The 13,579-nt window shown below is 42.5% G+C and overlaps 1 protein-coding gene across 4 annotated transcripts in view; it reads right to left on the bottom strand.

Annotated features, from left to right (window-relative positions):
* Window positions 1-741: 741 nt before the first annotated feature.
* The window catches only part of ckap5 (cytoskeleton associated protein 5), a 30,257-nt gene continuing 17,419 nt past the window's right edge, over window positions 742-13,579 (bottom strand). For 2 of the 4 annotated variants that reach the window (XM_024280964.2, XM_024280967.2), the window contains 15 exons: window positions 13,396-13,531; window positions 12,940-13,133; window positions 12,687-12,850; window positions 10,704-10,727; window positions 9,057-9,227; window positions 8,861-8,981; window positions 8,606-8,785; window positions 7,505-7,692; window positions 6,240-6,315; window positions 5,974-6,162; window positions 5,700-5,837; window positions 5,006-5,089; window positions 3,702-3,855; window positions 3,505-3,626; window positions 742-2,164 (listed from right to left, as the gene is read on the bottom strand). In XM_024280964.2, coding sequence (XP_024136732.1) covers window positions 1,901-2,164; window positions 3,505-3,626; window positions 3,702-3,855; window positions 5,006-5,089; window positions 5,700-5,837; window positions 5,974-6,162; window positions 6,240-6,315; window positions 7,505-7,692; window positions 8,606-8,785; window positions 8,861-8,981; window positions 9,057-9,227; window positions 10,704-10,727; window positions 12,687-12,850; window positions 12,940-13,133; window positions 13,396-13,531 — 2,205 coding nt within the window. In that variant the 3' untranslated portion in view covers window positions 742-1,900. The remainder of the gene's footprint in view (window positions 2,165-3,504; window positions 3,627-3,701; window positions 3,856-5,005; window positions 5,090-5,699; window positions 5,838-5,973; window positions 6,163-6,239; window positions 6,316-7,504; window positions 7,693-8,605; window positions 8,786-8,860; window positions 8,982-9,056; window positions 9,228-10,703; window positions 10,728-12,686; window positions 12,851-12,939; window positions 13,134-13,395; window positions 13,532-13,579) is intronic. The other 2 variants (XM_024280965.2, XM_024280966.2) reach the window with 2 other exon arrangements.

The following is a 13,579-nucleotide window of genomic DNA, read 5'->3' as shown; positions in this document are numbered from 1 at the left end:
CAAAAAACCATGTGACTTAAAATCTCTTCAGTCATTGGCCAGGAATCACAAGGCAAAGCATCAAGAGAAAGAATGGAAGTCTTGCGCTTTGCAATCTTTGTCAGCATAGTTCACTTATTCAAACTTAAATCAAATTTGAATGTCTATCAATGCCAGGTACAACACTTTCTCCTAACTACAGTGGAGGAGGGCTGCAAGGCAGTTACTGAGAAGACGACGACTGTGAAGGAGCGCTGACGTATAGACTGTCAGGAAAACAGGGAGAAGAAAGGTGGATCACGTTAAAAGTTGTTTAAATGACCCCACATTTATCCCACCACATTTCAATGAATTTCTGTTTCATTACAGTTTACATCCCATAATGACCGGCTACAGTGGTGATTTGGTTCAGTTGTTCCACTCCGAGCACAGAGCATATTCAGACTGAGGAAACTCAGAGCGAACTGAAGTTCAGTCCGATTGGAAACGAACACCTCGAAAGGTGGGCCAGGGAACGGTTCCTGGTCCCGGACCAGAGCTCACTTGGGTGTATTCAGACTGAAAATTTGTTCCAGTTCATCGAGGGAAGGTTTCATTTTAACCGAACGTGTCCATTCTGAATACACCCTAAATCTTTGGTACGACTCTACTGTGGATTTGAACTCACAACCTTCCAGACTCAGGACGTACACTCTACCACCGGGCCACTGAGCTGGCATTCCTGAAGATGGATGAAAATAAAACAGACGACAGCAGCACAGGTGCAGTTAAATACAAAATCACTCTTTATTTCCTCCACTTTCAGCTACACACAGATGAGCGACAGAACCATCATCAGAATAACGATGTCAATAAACAGCGGTTTTAATAAAATAAACTTTATTTAAATGAGAACGTAAAAACAGTCAATGACTTCATGCCATGCTCTTAAACGAACCAGCAGCATGAAGCTGCCGTCAGTGCCGTTACACAGGTGAGCTACACAGGTGAGTGTGTGGGAAGGGGGGGGTTACCACTACTTTACAGTATTTACAGCCAACAACAGGGTCACTACTTTCCCTCCAAGTTAAGAACGCAGTTTCCAGTCAGATTTTAGAGACAGTGAGGAAGACTCTGGAGGTTTGACTTCAGTTAGAGACTCCTCTTCCTCTGAAGAGCATCTCAACGACAGACTGTACAAAACTCTTTAGGTTAAGCTATTGATGAGATCTGACGCATTAAATCTGTGGTTTTTCTGTAGAAAAGTCATTTTTATAGAACATGAAACGCTCGGCACTAAGATGCGTCACATGAGCCCAAAAGAATCCAACTCCGAGTCGGATCGTCTTCCAGGAAAAGGGAAAAATCTTGTTGCCATATTTAGAACGCAGAGCAACCAGCACGTTGTGACGCATCAGAGGCTCTGGTGCAATTCTCTGCTGCACCACAAGATGGGGCTCACGCTCACCGACAAGCTGCTACAGTGTGTGACCACAGGGGGCGCCGTCTAGCTTTCCATTAGAGTCTGAATGCAGCAGCTGAGTCACAGTAAAACTGAAGAGCGACACGATTCCTGACTCTCGCCGTTTTCCTCGCCGCCACACAAACCGTGCCAGAATGGAGAATCCGTTAAACTGGTTAAGAATAGAGGGGACAGCAGCGTGGACTTATGCACAACAAGCAGGAGACGAAACCCAAACTGACCCGGAGGATCGGAGGTTAGAGGACGCCAACATCAGAGATGCTGTGAACTACAATCTGAAGGGGGCGGGGCTGATGTTTACAGGCACAGTGGGTGGAGTCAAGGTTGAATATGAGTCTTTGCAGAGGGGAGGGGAGGGGAGCCCCCTTCTGTCTGTGAAGCAGAACATGAATAAAAGGAGGAGGACACAGAGGTGGAGGCTGCTCTCCTGCAGCTGGATGGGGATGAGGAGGAGGAGCCTCACTGCAGCTTGCTCTTTATCCGCTCCAGGCGTTTCTTCAGGTCGTCCAGGTTGCCCGCGGGCGAGGCCGAGCGTGTGTGTGCGCGGGTGGGCGAGAGCGCGCTGCGCTCCTGCTGGTACTGCTCGCGGGACTCCTTCAGCTGCGACAGCTTGCTGTGCAGCATGTCTGTGGACGACACGACGGCGGGCTTGGACATCAGCGAGATGGTCGGCTGCTGCTGCTGCTGCTGGGGCTCTTCCTCGCTGCTGTTCAGACCAGCCTGCTGGAAAAGGAGGGGGGAGAGTGAGCAACAGGTTCAAATAAATCACCTTCCTTTTTGACCTTTGAAGAAGACAACGACAATAATCCACCAGAAGAAACTCACTATTCTACATTATCGCCATGTTGGATTTATTCAGCCTAGCTTTAGCCGAAACAATAAAATGTAAAATGTCCAACTCAACAATTTAAATGGGGCTTTTTCCAGGATATTACCACTTCTCACTAGGGCTGCCACAATTAGTCATGACTATGTCGGCTATTAAAATAGTCGACGACTAATTTAATTGTCGATAAAGTGTTTTTTTTTCCCCATTGAATTCTGGCCAGCTGCTTTTCTCTGCAACGACCAGCTGATTTATGCTGATTGCATTAAAACTTAATTCCATAATCTTTTTTGTTTTTTCAAAATAACAGTCAAAACATGTGGGAACATCAAATATTTCTGAAGCTGCAGCCACATCATGAATGAAGCATACAACACTGCCCTCTGCTGGGCAAATGTTTTTTAAAAATGTGCTTTTTATTTCCGTTAACTCCTTTAAATCAAAGATGTATGGTGGTCCTGAGGAGCAAATCACATCAAGAATGCACTTGGCGTAAAAACATTTTAAAGATTACAACAAAACATTTTAAAAGGCAAAACAAATATGTATAAAAAACAACATTACATTTTAGAAAACAAAACAAATTTGCAGAAAGCAGAGTGAAATCTTAGAAAAACGAAAAAGTGAGAAACTGGAGAAGGTGTGTACTGTGGGTAATCGCTGATTGGATGATGATGATGATAATATCCAGTATTGCTTGATGTCAACTAACTTTCAGTTGAAATGATGGACAAACATCCAACCAGTGATGTCCCATAATACCTATGTTTCCAGGGTCTCATTTTGCTTTCTTTTTGTAACATTTTATTTAGTTTTCCGGAAATTTTGTTTTCTACAATGCATTTCTTGTTATAGTTTTTTATGTTTTGGTTTCTGGATTTTTGCTTTGTTTTCTAAATATGTAATCTTGTTTTTTTTTTCTTAAATATTTTTGCATCAAATGGTTTGTTGATGTGATTTTCACTTCAAGCCCACCGTAGAGATGTCCCCAGCGACAGGAAATAACGCGCTCCGAGAACTACCTTAACTCTTGAGTTATGTTTGCAGAGAACATTCGATCGATTTGATATTTTTATATACTCAAGGAGGGGAACCATTAAAATATTTTAAAAACTGTTGTAATAGTTACTTCATCCACCAAGAACAGAGTTAAAGCCTGAGCTGACGTATCGACGCAGACGCTCGTGGTGAATCCTCAGTCAGTTTAGAACCGGGATCAAAGCAGAAACAAACTCACTCTGCCGGTGTTTTCCAGGCCGTGCCTCTGTTTGAGGATCTTCAGTCTCTCGTAGTAGTAAGCGGCCGGCCTCAGCTCCTCATTGCTGCTCAGAACTGAATCGCAGCTGTTCTGTGGAATCACTGAGCACAAACACATTCACATTAATACAGACGTTCATTATAACAGTGAGACAGTGGAGCGTCACTCCGGCCTACCTGTCTGAATGCGGACTTTTCCCTCACGCTCAGACTCGATCATGCGCAGGCCTCGCTCCACGTAGCTCTGGAAAACCTGGGTCGTGTTCTTCAGGAAAGGCTCCAAGTCGGCATCCGAGTACTTCAGCTTGTACTCGTACAACTCTGTCAAACCCTGCATACGACATCACAGAGACTTATGAAGGTTTCCTGTGATTAAAGTCTGTTTATCTTCTGGATTAAAACCGTCTGCTCCGTTAAAGTGTGAATTTATCCACAATTGTCGAAAATGAGAAAAAAAAAGCAAGCTCCTCTGGCTGTATAATCACCATGAAGCTGCAACAATATTTTGTTTTAGCTTCAGTTAAAGTTTTCAGGGCAGATACTTAAAATATCATGATGGTGTGAGGAAAAAGGGGATATCTAGGAGGTGGTACAGACACAATTACAAAGTCTAGAAGAAAAAAGAAATAATAGAAAAGCAGATAGAGATATATTTAACACAAAGGGAAGCCCAGCTGAAATGAAAGTCAGAAATGATTAAGGAGCACAGCTCCTCCTTTCCTCTTCCCGAATAACTCTCCTTACAGATGCACACCAATACCATATTTTCCACATTATAGGACATATAAGGCAAAACGTCTATTTTTGAAACCATGTTATGAAAGGGACTCCGAATTATAAGTACGTTAAGAGAGACAAAAGAGTCGCATATTAGTCACAGTGAGTCAGACTTCATTAAAGACCCACTGTGATAAAAAAAATGGTGTTTAAAATGTTTTTGTGGCATTTTTCTGATTATGGAGAACATATAAAACAATGTAAGCTCAAAATTGCATCTTTAAGTTTTTCTGTGTTGAAATTGTGAATCGGGGCAGTTGAAAAAGACTATTTGTGGGGTAGAAAATACACCGGGCGTGCCACAAACACCCAACTCAGAGCTCTCAGTAGAGGGGTGGGGGGTTGGGAATGCTCTGCATCAAAGGTTCTGCCCACAACTGCCACTCTGCAGAAACTATGTCCTGGGAACAGCTGAAAAGGTGATGGAGGGGGTGGGGTTTACTGATAGAGCACATTTCTACCTTCCTTGAGTGCCTAAAGTGCTTCACCGTCACAGTCCTATGGGGACAAACTAAAACTAAGGGTCTTGCCAAAGACACAATGAAGGAACCAAATGGAAATCTTCCAATCAGAGTTCAACCGCCCTACCACTGCGCCACAGCCATCCCAGTACTGAAAATGTGGTGCTATAATCTAATAATCAACCAGGTCAAAAGCATATTTCTGCTATACAATTAAAAAAAAAATCACATCTAAAATCTCACCTCTTTGGTGTTCTCCTTGGATCCGATCTTTTTGAAGATCTCTGTCAGGATATCGCTGACCTTGGCCTTTGACATGCGGTCCTCCTGGAAACAAAAGCCACCATTAGTGTGATGCTCACTATGAGGTCACAACAGCAGAGGATTTGCCTGCTTCAGGTGAACCGGCCAGGTGGTAGCTTTCATTTTGCTGTTAACCTCTTTGTTATTTTTCACTTTTATTTTGAGCAGCAGCTTTTTTGGTCCAGAAACAAAAAGAAGTTTAACTCCTTCAAATATTCAGCAACAGTCTCAAACATAAACTAGATGTTACACTGGTTGAAACATTTTCTAAATTAGCTAAAAATAAATAAATCGACTCAATTAAAAAATAAAATTTGACTTTCTGCAGCTGTTGGTTCAGTTGGACAGAAGACTGGCCTTTGTAGAAGGAAGCAGCTCCACACCTGCATAAAGTTTCATCTGTCCATCACTTCCTCCCTAAATGTTTACCACCATCATAAAGTGTGTCGCTTTCTGCATCAATTCTTCCACTGCTGGAAAAACGTAGCTCACCCTCTGTAGCATATATGCTAGCCGTCATGCTAACTAGGCTGGCCTTGGTAAAAATGTAAGAAAGATCAAAATGAACACGTTTGCACAGCAGGGATTACATCAGAACTTTGAGCGGCTCCATCGGAGCGTGTGCGCTGCTCACCGTGCGCAGCCCGCTCTTCTCGTTGCCTCGGTCGCTCTTCACTCCAGACAGGTTTCCAGTGTGTTTGACGACTCGCCTCAGATGGGCCTCCAGCTCCGACTCGTTCCGGTTTTCGATCATGGACAGATGGTCCAGGATCTGCTCAAAGATCACAAATATAGATTATCAAGAGCTTAAAAAAATAAATAAATAAACTTCTGGTGTTTAAAGAAAGAAACCAGTCCACAGAAGAAAGGCTGATAGTAAACCTGGATGTCTTTATGTAACTCCTTACCTTGGCCCCGGTGAGCTTGCACAGAGAGTGTAAAAGCGTCTTGAGGGTCCGATGTGGAAGGTCGCTCTTGTGCTGCTTGAGTTTCTCTTTGGGGAACACTTTCATGAAGTTATGAACGTCCAGCAGGATCCGATCCAGGTTGATGTTGTGAATGGTCTCCGGCAGGAAGCGGATCACCCTCCACAGACACTGAGGGGACAACAACAAGGGCATCGGTGAGCGTGCGGGCCGCCACCAGCCGACTCGCCGCAGGCTCCGCTTCTTACCTTCATGACCAGGTCAGAGATTCTGTGGGAACCGGCTGTGGACACCAAGGAGTCTTGAAGGAGAACCAGTAGGGCACTGCGGAGAGGAGGCATTTCTGAATGATTATTCAGACACAAGTCTGCTAAAACTGACCCACTAACAAAACACTCTCCGCTGAATCTTCCATGTGCCTCGAATGAACTTCTGATTGTTTAAGTGTTGAATGTACAGGTTTACAACCCGAGTCTCCGGAGCCACAAGCAGTTTTTTTAGTCCTCTATTTTAGCTTTAAAGAAAGATGTTAACAATTTGAATAAATCATAGGTTTGTAGCCTTTAGTTCATTTATTCTAATTAACCAAGTGTTTGGAAGCTTCTTTGTTCGATTTACAGTTTGTTAGTTTTATTCATCGACATGCAGCTTGTAGGATCTCTGCAAAGCCTGTTGATGAAGACATCAATATCCCTTGCAGCTATCCAGTCATTTCTTCCTCCATGAAAGACCAGATCTCCTCCAAATCTGTGTGGTGTTTCAGTCTGAAGAGGCCCAGTTTTTAGAATTTTCAACATGACAGACTATTTCATTCTTCTTGTTTTTTTTGTGTGTTTAACAGACTTTTCGTTTGGAGAAGAGGACATATGCAACACTGCTTTCATTCTTCTTTTCTGTCCTTTTTCCTTCTGTGCATGATAGATGTATGATGTAACGTGACAAATGGATTTCTGGGTGAATTGAAAGGACAGAATAAAGTGGCAGTCCTCTGAGCGTCTCTGAGCTCTTTATTAAACATATGAAGCTCCGCATTACAGATTTAACCCCAGAAAATCAGCCTAACTGAGAGTAACTTGATGAATCAAAAGGTTCAGAATTTTTTTGCTTTGACACAGATCTGGAAATAAAGTTTCACAACTTTTATCTTCAAGCATAACCTGACCACTTCGTTTCTTTTCTCGTAAATTTAAAATATTTAAAATATTAAATTTAGGACTTCAAAATGCGCAATTTTAAGAAAAAAGAAAAGCCATACAAATACAACTTTATTTTTGTAATTTAAAAAAAAGGTTTTTTATTTGTATACTGGCCCTAATACTCCACCATAGTTTTATGTTTTTATTTATTTACTTATTATAAACCAGTGTGTATCTGTCAATGTTCTGAACAGTTCTCAAAATGTTCTGCTTGTTCAGCAGAAACAAGAATTTCCCTCAAACATTTCAGTAGTGCTGATCTTCTTGCACCTTAAGGACCTGAGTAATGAGACGGGTCAAACCCTGCGATCACTGACCTGATCAGGTTGGTTGGATCCGACTTCTCCAGGACTCTGATCACCAACAAGTTGACAGACCTGATGACCTGCGTTCCTTCTTCAATGTCCTCCACTCTGCTGTCCAGCATGAGCATGATCAGACCGTGCATGAGGTCCTTCAGGATGCCCATGGACGCCTCTCTGGCCAGAGACTCCATTGAAAAGAGCTGACAGGAAAAGACAAAAGTTGGAAGGTTTACATGATGTTCACTCATTTATCACAGGAGTTATATTCTAAAAATAAACCGCGATGGGTGAAATCTGTGAAATATTTTTTTTACAGTCATTCCATTACATTCTGGACACTTTTTTTTTTAACAAAGGATAGAGTACCAAAGTTATCAAAGAAAAGTGTACAATGGTGAGTTTTACAGTCTTAAAACCTCAGTAGATATTGTTAAAAAAAATTAATCCCTTTGTAGATTTAACCAATTGTGGGTTATTTTTAGAATGTTATTTCCAGGATAAATGACGGAACACTGTTACAGATAATTCTCATTCCAACCCTATGAAATATGCTTTAAGATTTTTTTAGTCACCTCTGTAGAGATTAGACAGCAATTCTATGTGAACAGGTCAAACATCATTTGTAGCTCACAACCCTCTTTATAAACATTATCCAACATCTGATTCACCAAACTGATGTTTAAAAATTATGTAAATGTAAAATGTAAAAATTATGTAAATAATTAAATAATAAATAAAAAATATGTTTTAACATGATCTTGTGGCATTTTTTCATGATGGAGGACATATATAAAAAAAAAATAAGCTTAAAATGGCATTTCTGCGTATTTCTTGATTCGAATTGTTGTGAATCAGGAGCAAATCAAAAAAAGCCTAGAAAATGACAGTTTTTTTTTTTTTTTACTTATTTTGCCATAATACGAAGAAATAAAGACCACTGGAAAGACAGAAAATAAGATCAAAAGCCTGGTCCTAAGTTACTCCAACTTTTCAAGGTCAAACTTTGTCCTCAGTCTCAGAATTGTCTGAAATGAATGTCTGCCTACACCGAGTGCTCCTCGTAGCTCCACCCCCAAACCCTCGGAGCGCCTCAGCTAGCAAGTGTGGACTCACAGACAGCAGGCTTCCCATGATGCAGCTGTACAGTTTGATCACGTCTTTCTTGTCCACGCGGTCGTCAGCCAGGTGTGTGCTGTTGATGAGCCTCAGTTGCATAATGGTGGCGATGAGCAGCTGGTCGATGTGTCCAGACATGGCGTCCGCTTTGTCCTCCTGTCGCAGAACTTCGTCAATCTGTGGAGGACAACGGCGAGATCAGAGCGAGCAGGTAACCTCTGCTGTGAAGGGGGTGGAAGGTCGGTGGGTTACCTGTGCCAATGCCTGTATGCTCGTGTTGATGTCGCCACTCGCCACCTGGGATATGACATAGTTGATGGTGGAGGCTGTGCTGTTGTGAAGATCGTCAAAGTGCAGCGATATGTTGCGGGTCCTTCAAACGAGACACGGATTCATTCAGTGAATGCTGCGAGTGCGTGTGTGAGAGAGCTCAAGTGAAGCCTGTTACATGAGTTTGGGGATTATGATAGGCTCCAGCAGCTCATCCAGGTTGTGCTGGATCAGGTCTGGCAGCTTGTACTCCTCTCTGATCATGTCCTCCTCGATCATGTCCAGGTCCAACTGGAACTCCTTGGGGATGGAGGGATGAGAGGGCTCGTTGTGCTGCTGACGGGACTGACTTCTCAGCAGCAACGTGGGGCGGGGGGAGAAAGAGCAGAAAGAAAACACGTTAGTCCAGCGTTTGAGCGATCAGCGCCGGCTCCCTCCAGTCCGGACCGCCACAAACCGACCTCACGATGAGGAGAGCAACTGAAACATTTTTGTTTTAAAAACCAATGAGTCAACATCATTATTAGGGCTGGGTATTGATAATAATTTCCAAAATCGATTCCATTCAGAGTCTGGATCAATTCAATTTACATTTTTTTCTATTCTTTGGATCTACTCGATACAATTTGATTCAATTGAATTTAGAGTTTACACATTTAGAAATACATTAATAATGTATATATTTATAAGATTTTCATATAAAAATGATACAAGTCACATACTGTAAAATTTATTGGTGAAATAATGAGATTGTTACTAGCATACAGTGCTACTTGGTTTCTCAAAAGGAGAAGTTCTATCAAAAATGTTCAAATCATTAACAATGTCAACATTGTTCTGGTTCTCTTAGATGGCATTTCAGTTTGGCCACTAGGTGGCGATCGCGCACCTTATTCCAGAAGAAGAAAAGAGAACGACCAAAAAAAAAAAAAGTGCTTTACACAACAAATAATTACATTTAAACATTTTTTTTTTTTTGCAAAATTCATGCCTGAGTTTATAAAGCTGTGGTCATTTAGTCAGCAACGTATGTTTAGGTCGAACGAGCGTTAACATTAACTATCCTATGGGAAATCCCATTACATGTTAGCATCAAGCTAGCAGACTTTAGCAATCATTCGCTAAATCGATTTCTATTTTTATAGATCGATTATTGGTTTATTTAGCCGAGATCGATTCAAATCAACTAATCGATTTCATCAACCCGGCCCTAATCATTTTAGTGAGGTTGCAGTTAGAGCGTCAGGACTGGAGATGATCTGCGCTGATCTCCAAACAACTTGCGTTTGTGGCGTCTGAGAAAGCGGGATGAAGCAACAAGGACAACATAGCTCTGAACGTTTACCTTCCATCAGATTTAAAAGAACTTTGAGACCCTTATGAGAACGGGAACACAGCATCTGTGAAACCTTCCTCTGATCCCTTGAACATCAAGAGTTCAGGAGCAAAACATTTACAGCTTTGATCTAAACGCTCCAACATCAGCAGACTATGAGGGCTGCTCCTTCAACAACTTCAATCCTCAACTTTCTGCATTTAAAAAGCAACATTTTTGCAGGACAGACTCTTATGAAGCAGAAGAGCATGAATCTGATGCTCAAGCAAACACAGATAAAGAGCAGGTGAGGAGCAATGAGTTAGCATGGCAGTTGGGGGGCTTGTTCAGTCCGTTGCTTCAGCCTCCACTACGGGGAGAAGCACAACCAAAACTGAAACTCCACAGCAAATGAAAATCCACTGGAGTCATGGAAAGCTGTGAGTTAGGGTGAATTCAGAGGATCTCACTGCGACACCACAGAGGGGTGGGGGGGAGAGTTGTACTCACATCTTATATGTGCGATACATTATTCTGCTCCGAAAGGAAGGCAGGCAGAGCAGAGAGAGGAGATCACACAGGAAGAGAGATGAAGGGTTAAGGACAGACACAGAGCTGGTTGGTTTCACAGACACGCTGGACAGGAAGTGCCAGCTTCTTGGTGATCGGAATATGTGGCTGTGAGAGCAACTCGTCGTGCAACAACTCAGAACATCAGGTTAGCAGTGAGCAAACGTTTAACACAGAGACATGCGTACAGTAGAAGAGAACAGAAGAAAGAATGGCAGACATGCTTAAGAAGAACAGGAGTCCAGTTCAACATGCGGAGGCGCCGCGCAGACGGCAAACGATGGATTCTCTATGAGGGGTTGATTGTGTTCAGAGATTAAAACATTCTTAATCTCCAATGTTTTTGATCTTAATTACATCTCCTTCTTTGCTAAGAAGAAAGAGAGAATAATTAACCAACTTTTTCTTCAATGTGCAAAAGAAAAATAAAAGAATATAAAGCTGTGAACATCCGTATAAATCGGGATGAGTACTGAGACAGAGTACCATCCTGGAACCGGTATCGACGTTTACAGCACTGCCGGAGTGTGGATTTCAGAAAGATCAACCATTTGAATTTCATTTGGTTGTGCTCTACAACCATTGGACCTTTCCAGCAATTATGGGCAGGCTCACACAAAAATGGGCGGAGCTTCAGTTAAAATGCAGGTGAAGCGAGCGAAAGATTGCTTGTACTTCACGGCAAAAACCTAATTCTGTGATCTGCTAGTTAATGACGTGTAAAACACTCAGGAAAAATGACAGACGTGATGAGCGGTGAAATACGCATTTACGCCAGCACTACAGTGCAGACTGTCAGAAAGAATTAAAGCCTCTTTGCGCTCTTCTTTACCCGTAACACAGCTTCACACTTAAAGTCCCACTTCAACTCAATTTTTTTTTTCTACTGTAAAATTGTCCCCAGTGGTGCTCATTATGCAGTTTTTAGCCAAAATAAACCGGAGCAGCAGGAGCTCATTACAAATTAACTTTTGGGTTGTTGGCGTGGAAGTTAGCCTAGCTCATTTCCCAGCATGCCTGTGTTTACACTCTTTCCCGCTAGTGACAAGCACCTCACAAGCCCAACCTAACACTAGTGTAGCAATTTCACCAGCCACACGCCCCAGATTGCTGCTCAGACAAGGAAAGTGAAGACATACATGGATGCATTTTCTCCATTCAAATCTCTGAATCAGGAGCACACCAAAAAAGGCTGTTTGGAAAAAGAGCCCCTTATCTTACATAGAAAATATGCTGGGCAGGCCACAAACTTCCTGCTAGACCCATGTACGTCTTTGTTTTCCCCGTCCGAGCTGGGATCTGGGTCAAAACTGTACAGGTGGATAGCTCCAGTACTGCTTGCCATTTTTGTTGCACTGGTAATGCTAGGTTGGAGTTGTGAGTGACTGTAAGTTATTAGGAGAAAATGTAAAGAGAGAGCTCTCAGCAATGAAGTGGAGAAGGGGGTCCAACAGTCCCAACCACAAAAGGTGAATTTCTAATGAACTCATGCATCTATGCAGAAACTAATTCCTAAAAAAACAACAGTTTTTTTTTTTACATTTTGTCTAAAAACAACAATTAGCACTGGAAGTTCTTTGACATTTTAAAAAATGATCAAAGTGGGAGTTTAAATGTCTTTGGAAGAAAATCTATGTGCAATTCCGCTTTTGAAGCACCAGTTTGAGCACTATTTAGGCACCAGAAGACAAAGTGGCCAATCAGCACGAGATAAAATCAAAATGATACCCATCTCTAAGAATAAATCAAAAATGAGGTGATAACTGATGGACTGGACTTGGGGCCTCAGGTGATTTTTCTTTATTCATCTAAAATTCAGAAATAAGTTTCCCTTTAATTAAGCAGATTTTTGCAGAAACTGCTGAATATTACCGCCACATCTTTATGCTCATGCAGCAGATTGTTTACAGCTCCTGCTCTTACTTGAGCTTGTTGGGGTCTTCCTGCGCCGGCTTGCGGGAGAAGGTGGCGTTGGGGTTTGCAGGATGATCTCGCTGCGTTTTCTCTGGGGCGCTCTGCTTAGCTGGAGCCTTCTTGGCCGACCTCTTGATCCTCTCCTCCAGCATGCTCATGTCTTTTTCTGAAAGCTGGAGCGAAACAGATAAATGAGTGCTGCAGCACAAGACTTCAGGTCAGGGTTTTCTAATTTTGAGAGTAGGGGGCGTGTTTGTCCTACATTCCCGATCAGCTTGTAGACCTGGTCCCCGCAGACGTTGTACACGGCCACCACGGTGTTGAGGGCGGCGTTGCGTACGGACGTATCGCGATCTCCGATGTGCACGGCAATCTCCTTCAAGGATTTGGCGGGAGTCGGCTGGCAGACATTCATCCCGTAACCCTCTATGAGGCAACCCAACTCCTCTAGACATTCTGGGTTAATAAATAAAAGACAATACACATAAACTAATGCACATTTATCTCTTTAACCCTTTGATTTACTGTAATTTTTTTGAATTATTAACATGATCAACGTAATTCTAGTAAATTCTGAAGGAGAAAAGCGGCTCAACGAGCCGCTTTTCTCCTTTAGAATCTACTAGAATTACGTTGATCATGTTAACAATTTAAAAATTACAGTATGTTAAAGATTTTTTTGTGTTTAAGCATCACCGGCGATGCTTCAGAAACCCACCAGATCTCTGCTTGGAGTTCTTGGACTTGGTTCCCTCCATAAGGAAAGGGAAGACTTTCGATGCTGGGTAAACTTTGCAGAGCATGGTGAGGATGGCCCGGACATCTTTGCGCACCCCATCCTTCGACTCCCCAACCTAAGCAGATGGAAGAGAAGCTGAGCTCAGGGTGACTGCAGCAACAGC

Source organism: Oryzias melastigma, linkage group LG6 (assembly GCF_002922805.2).
Source record: "Oryzias melastigma strain HK-1 linkage group LG6, ASM292280v2, whole genome shotgun sequence".
NCBI classification, from domain to species: Eukaryota; Metazoa; Chordata; class Actinopteri; order Beloniformes; family Adrianichthyidae; genus Oryzias; species Oryzias melastigma.
The sequence above is the reverse complement of the archived record's forward strand: the minus strand, read 5'-3'. Positions and strand labels throughout refer to the sequence as shown.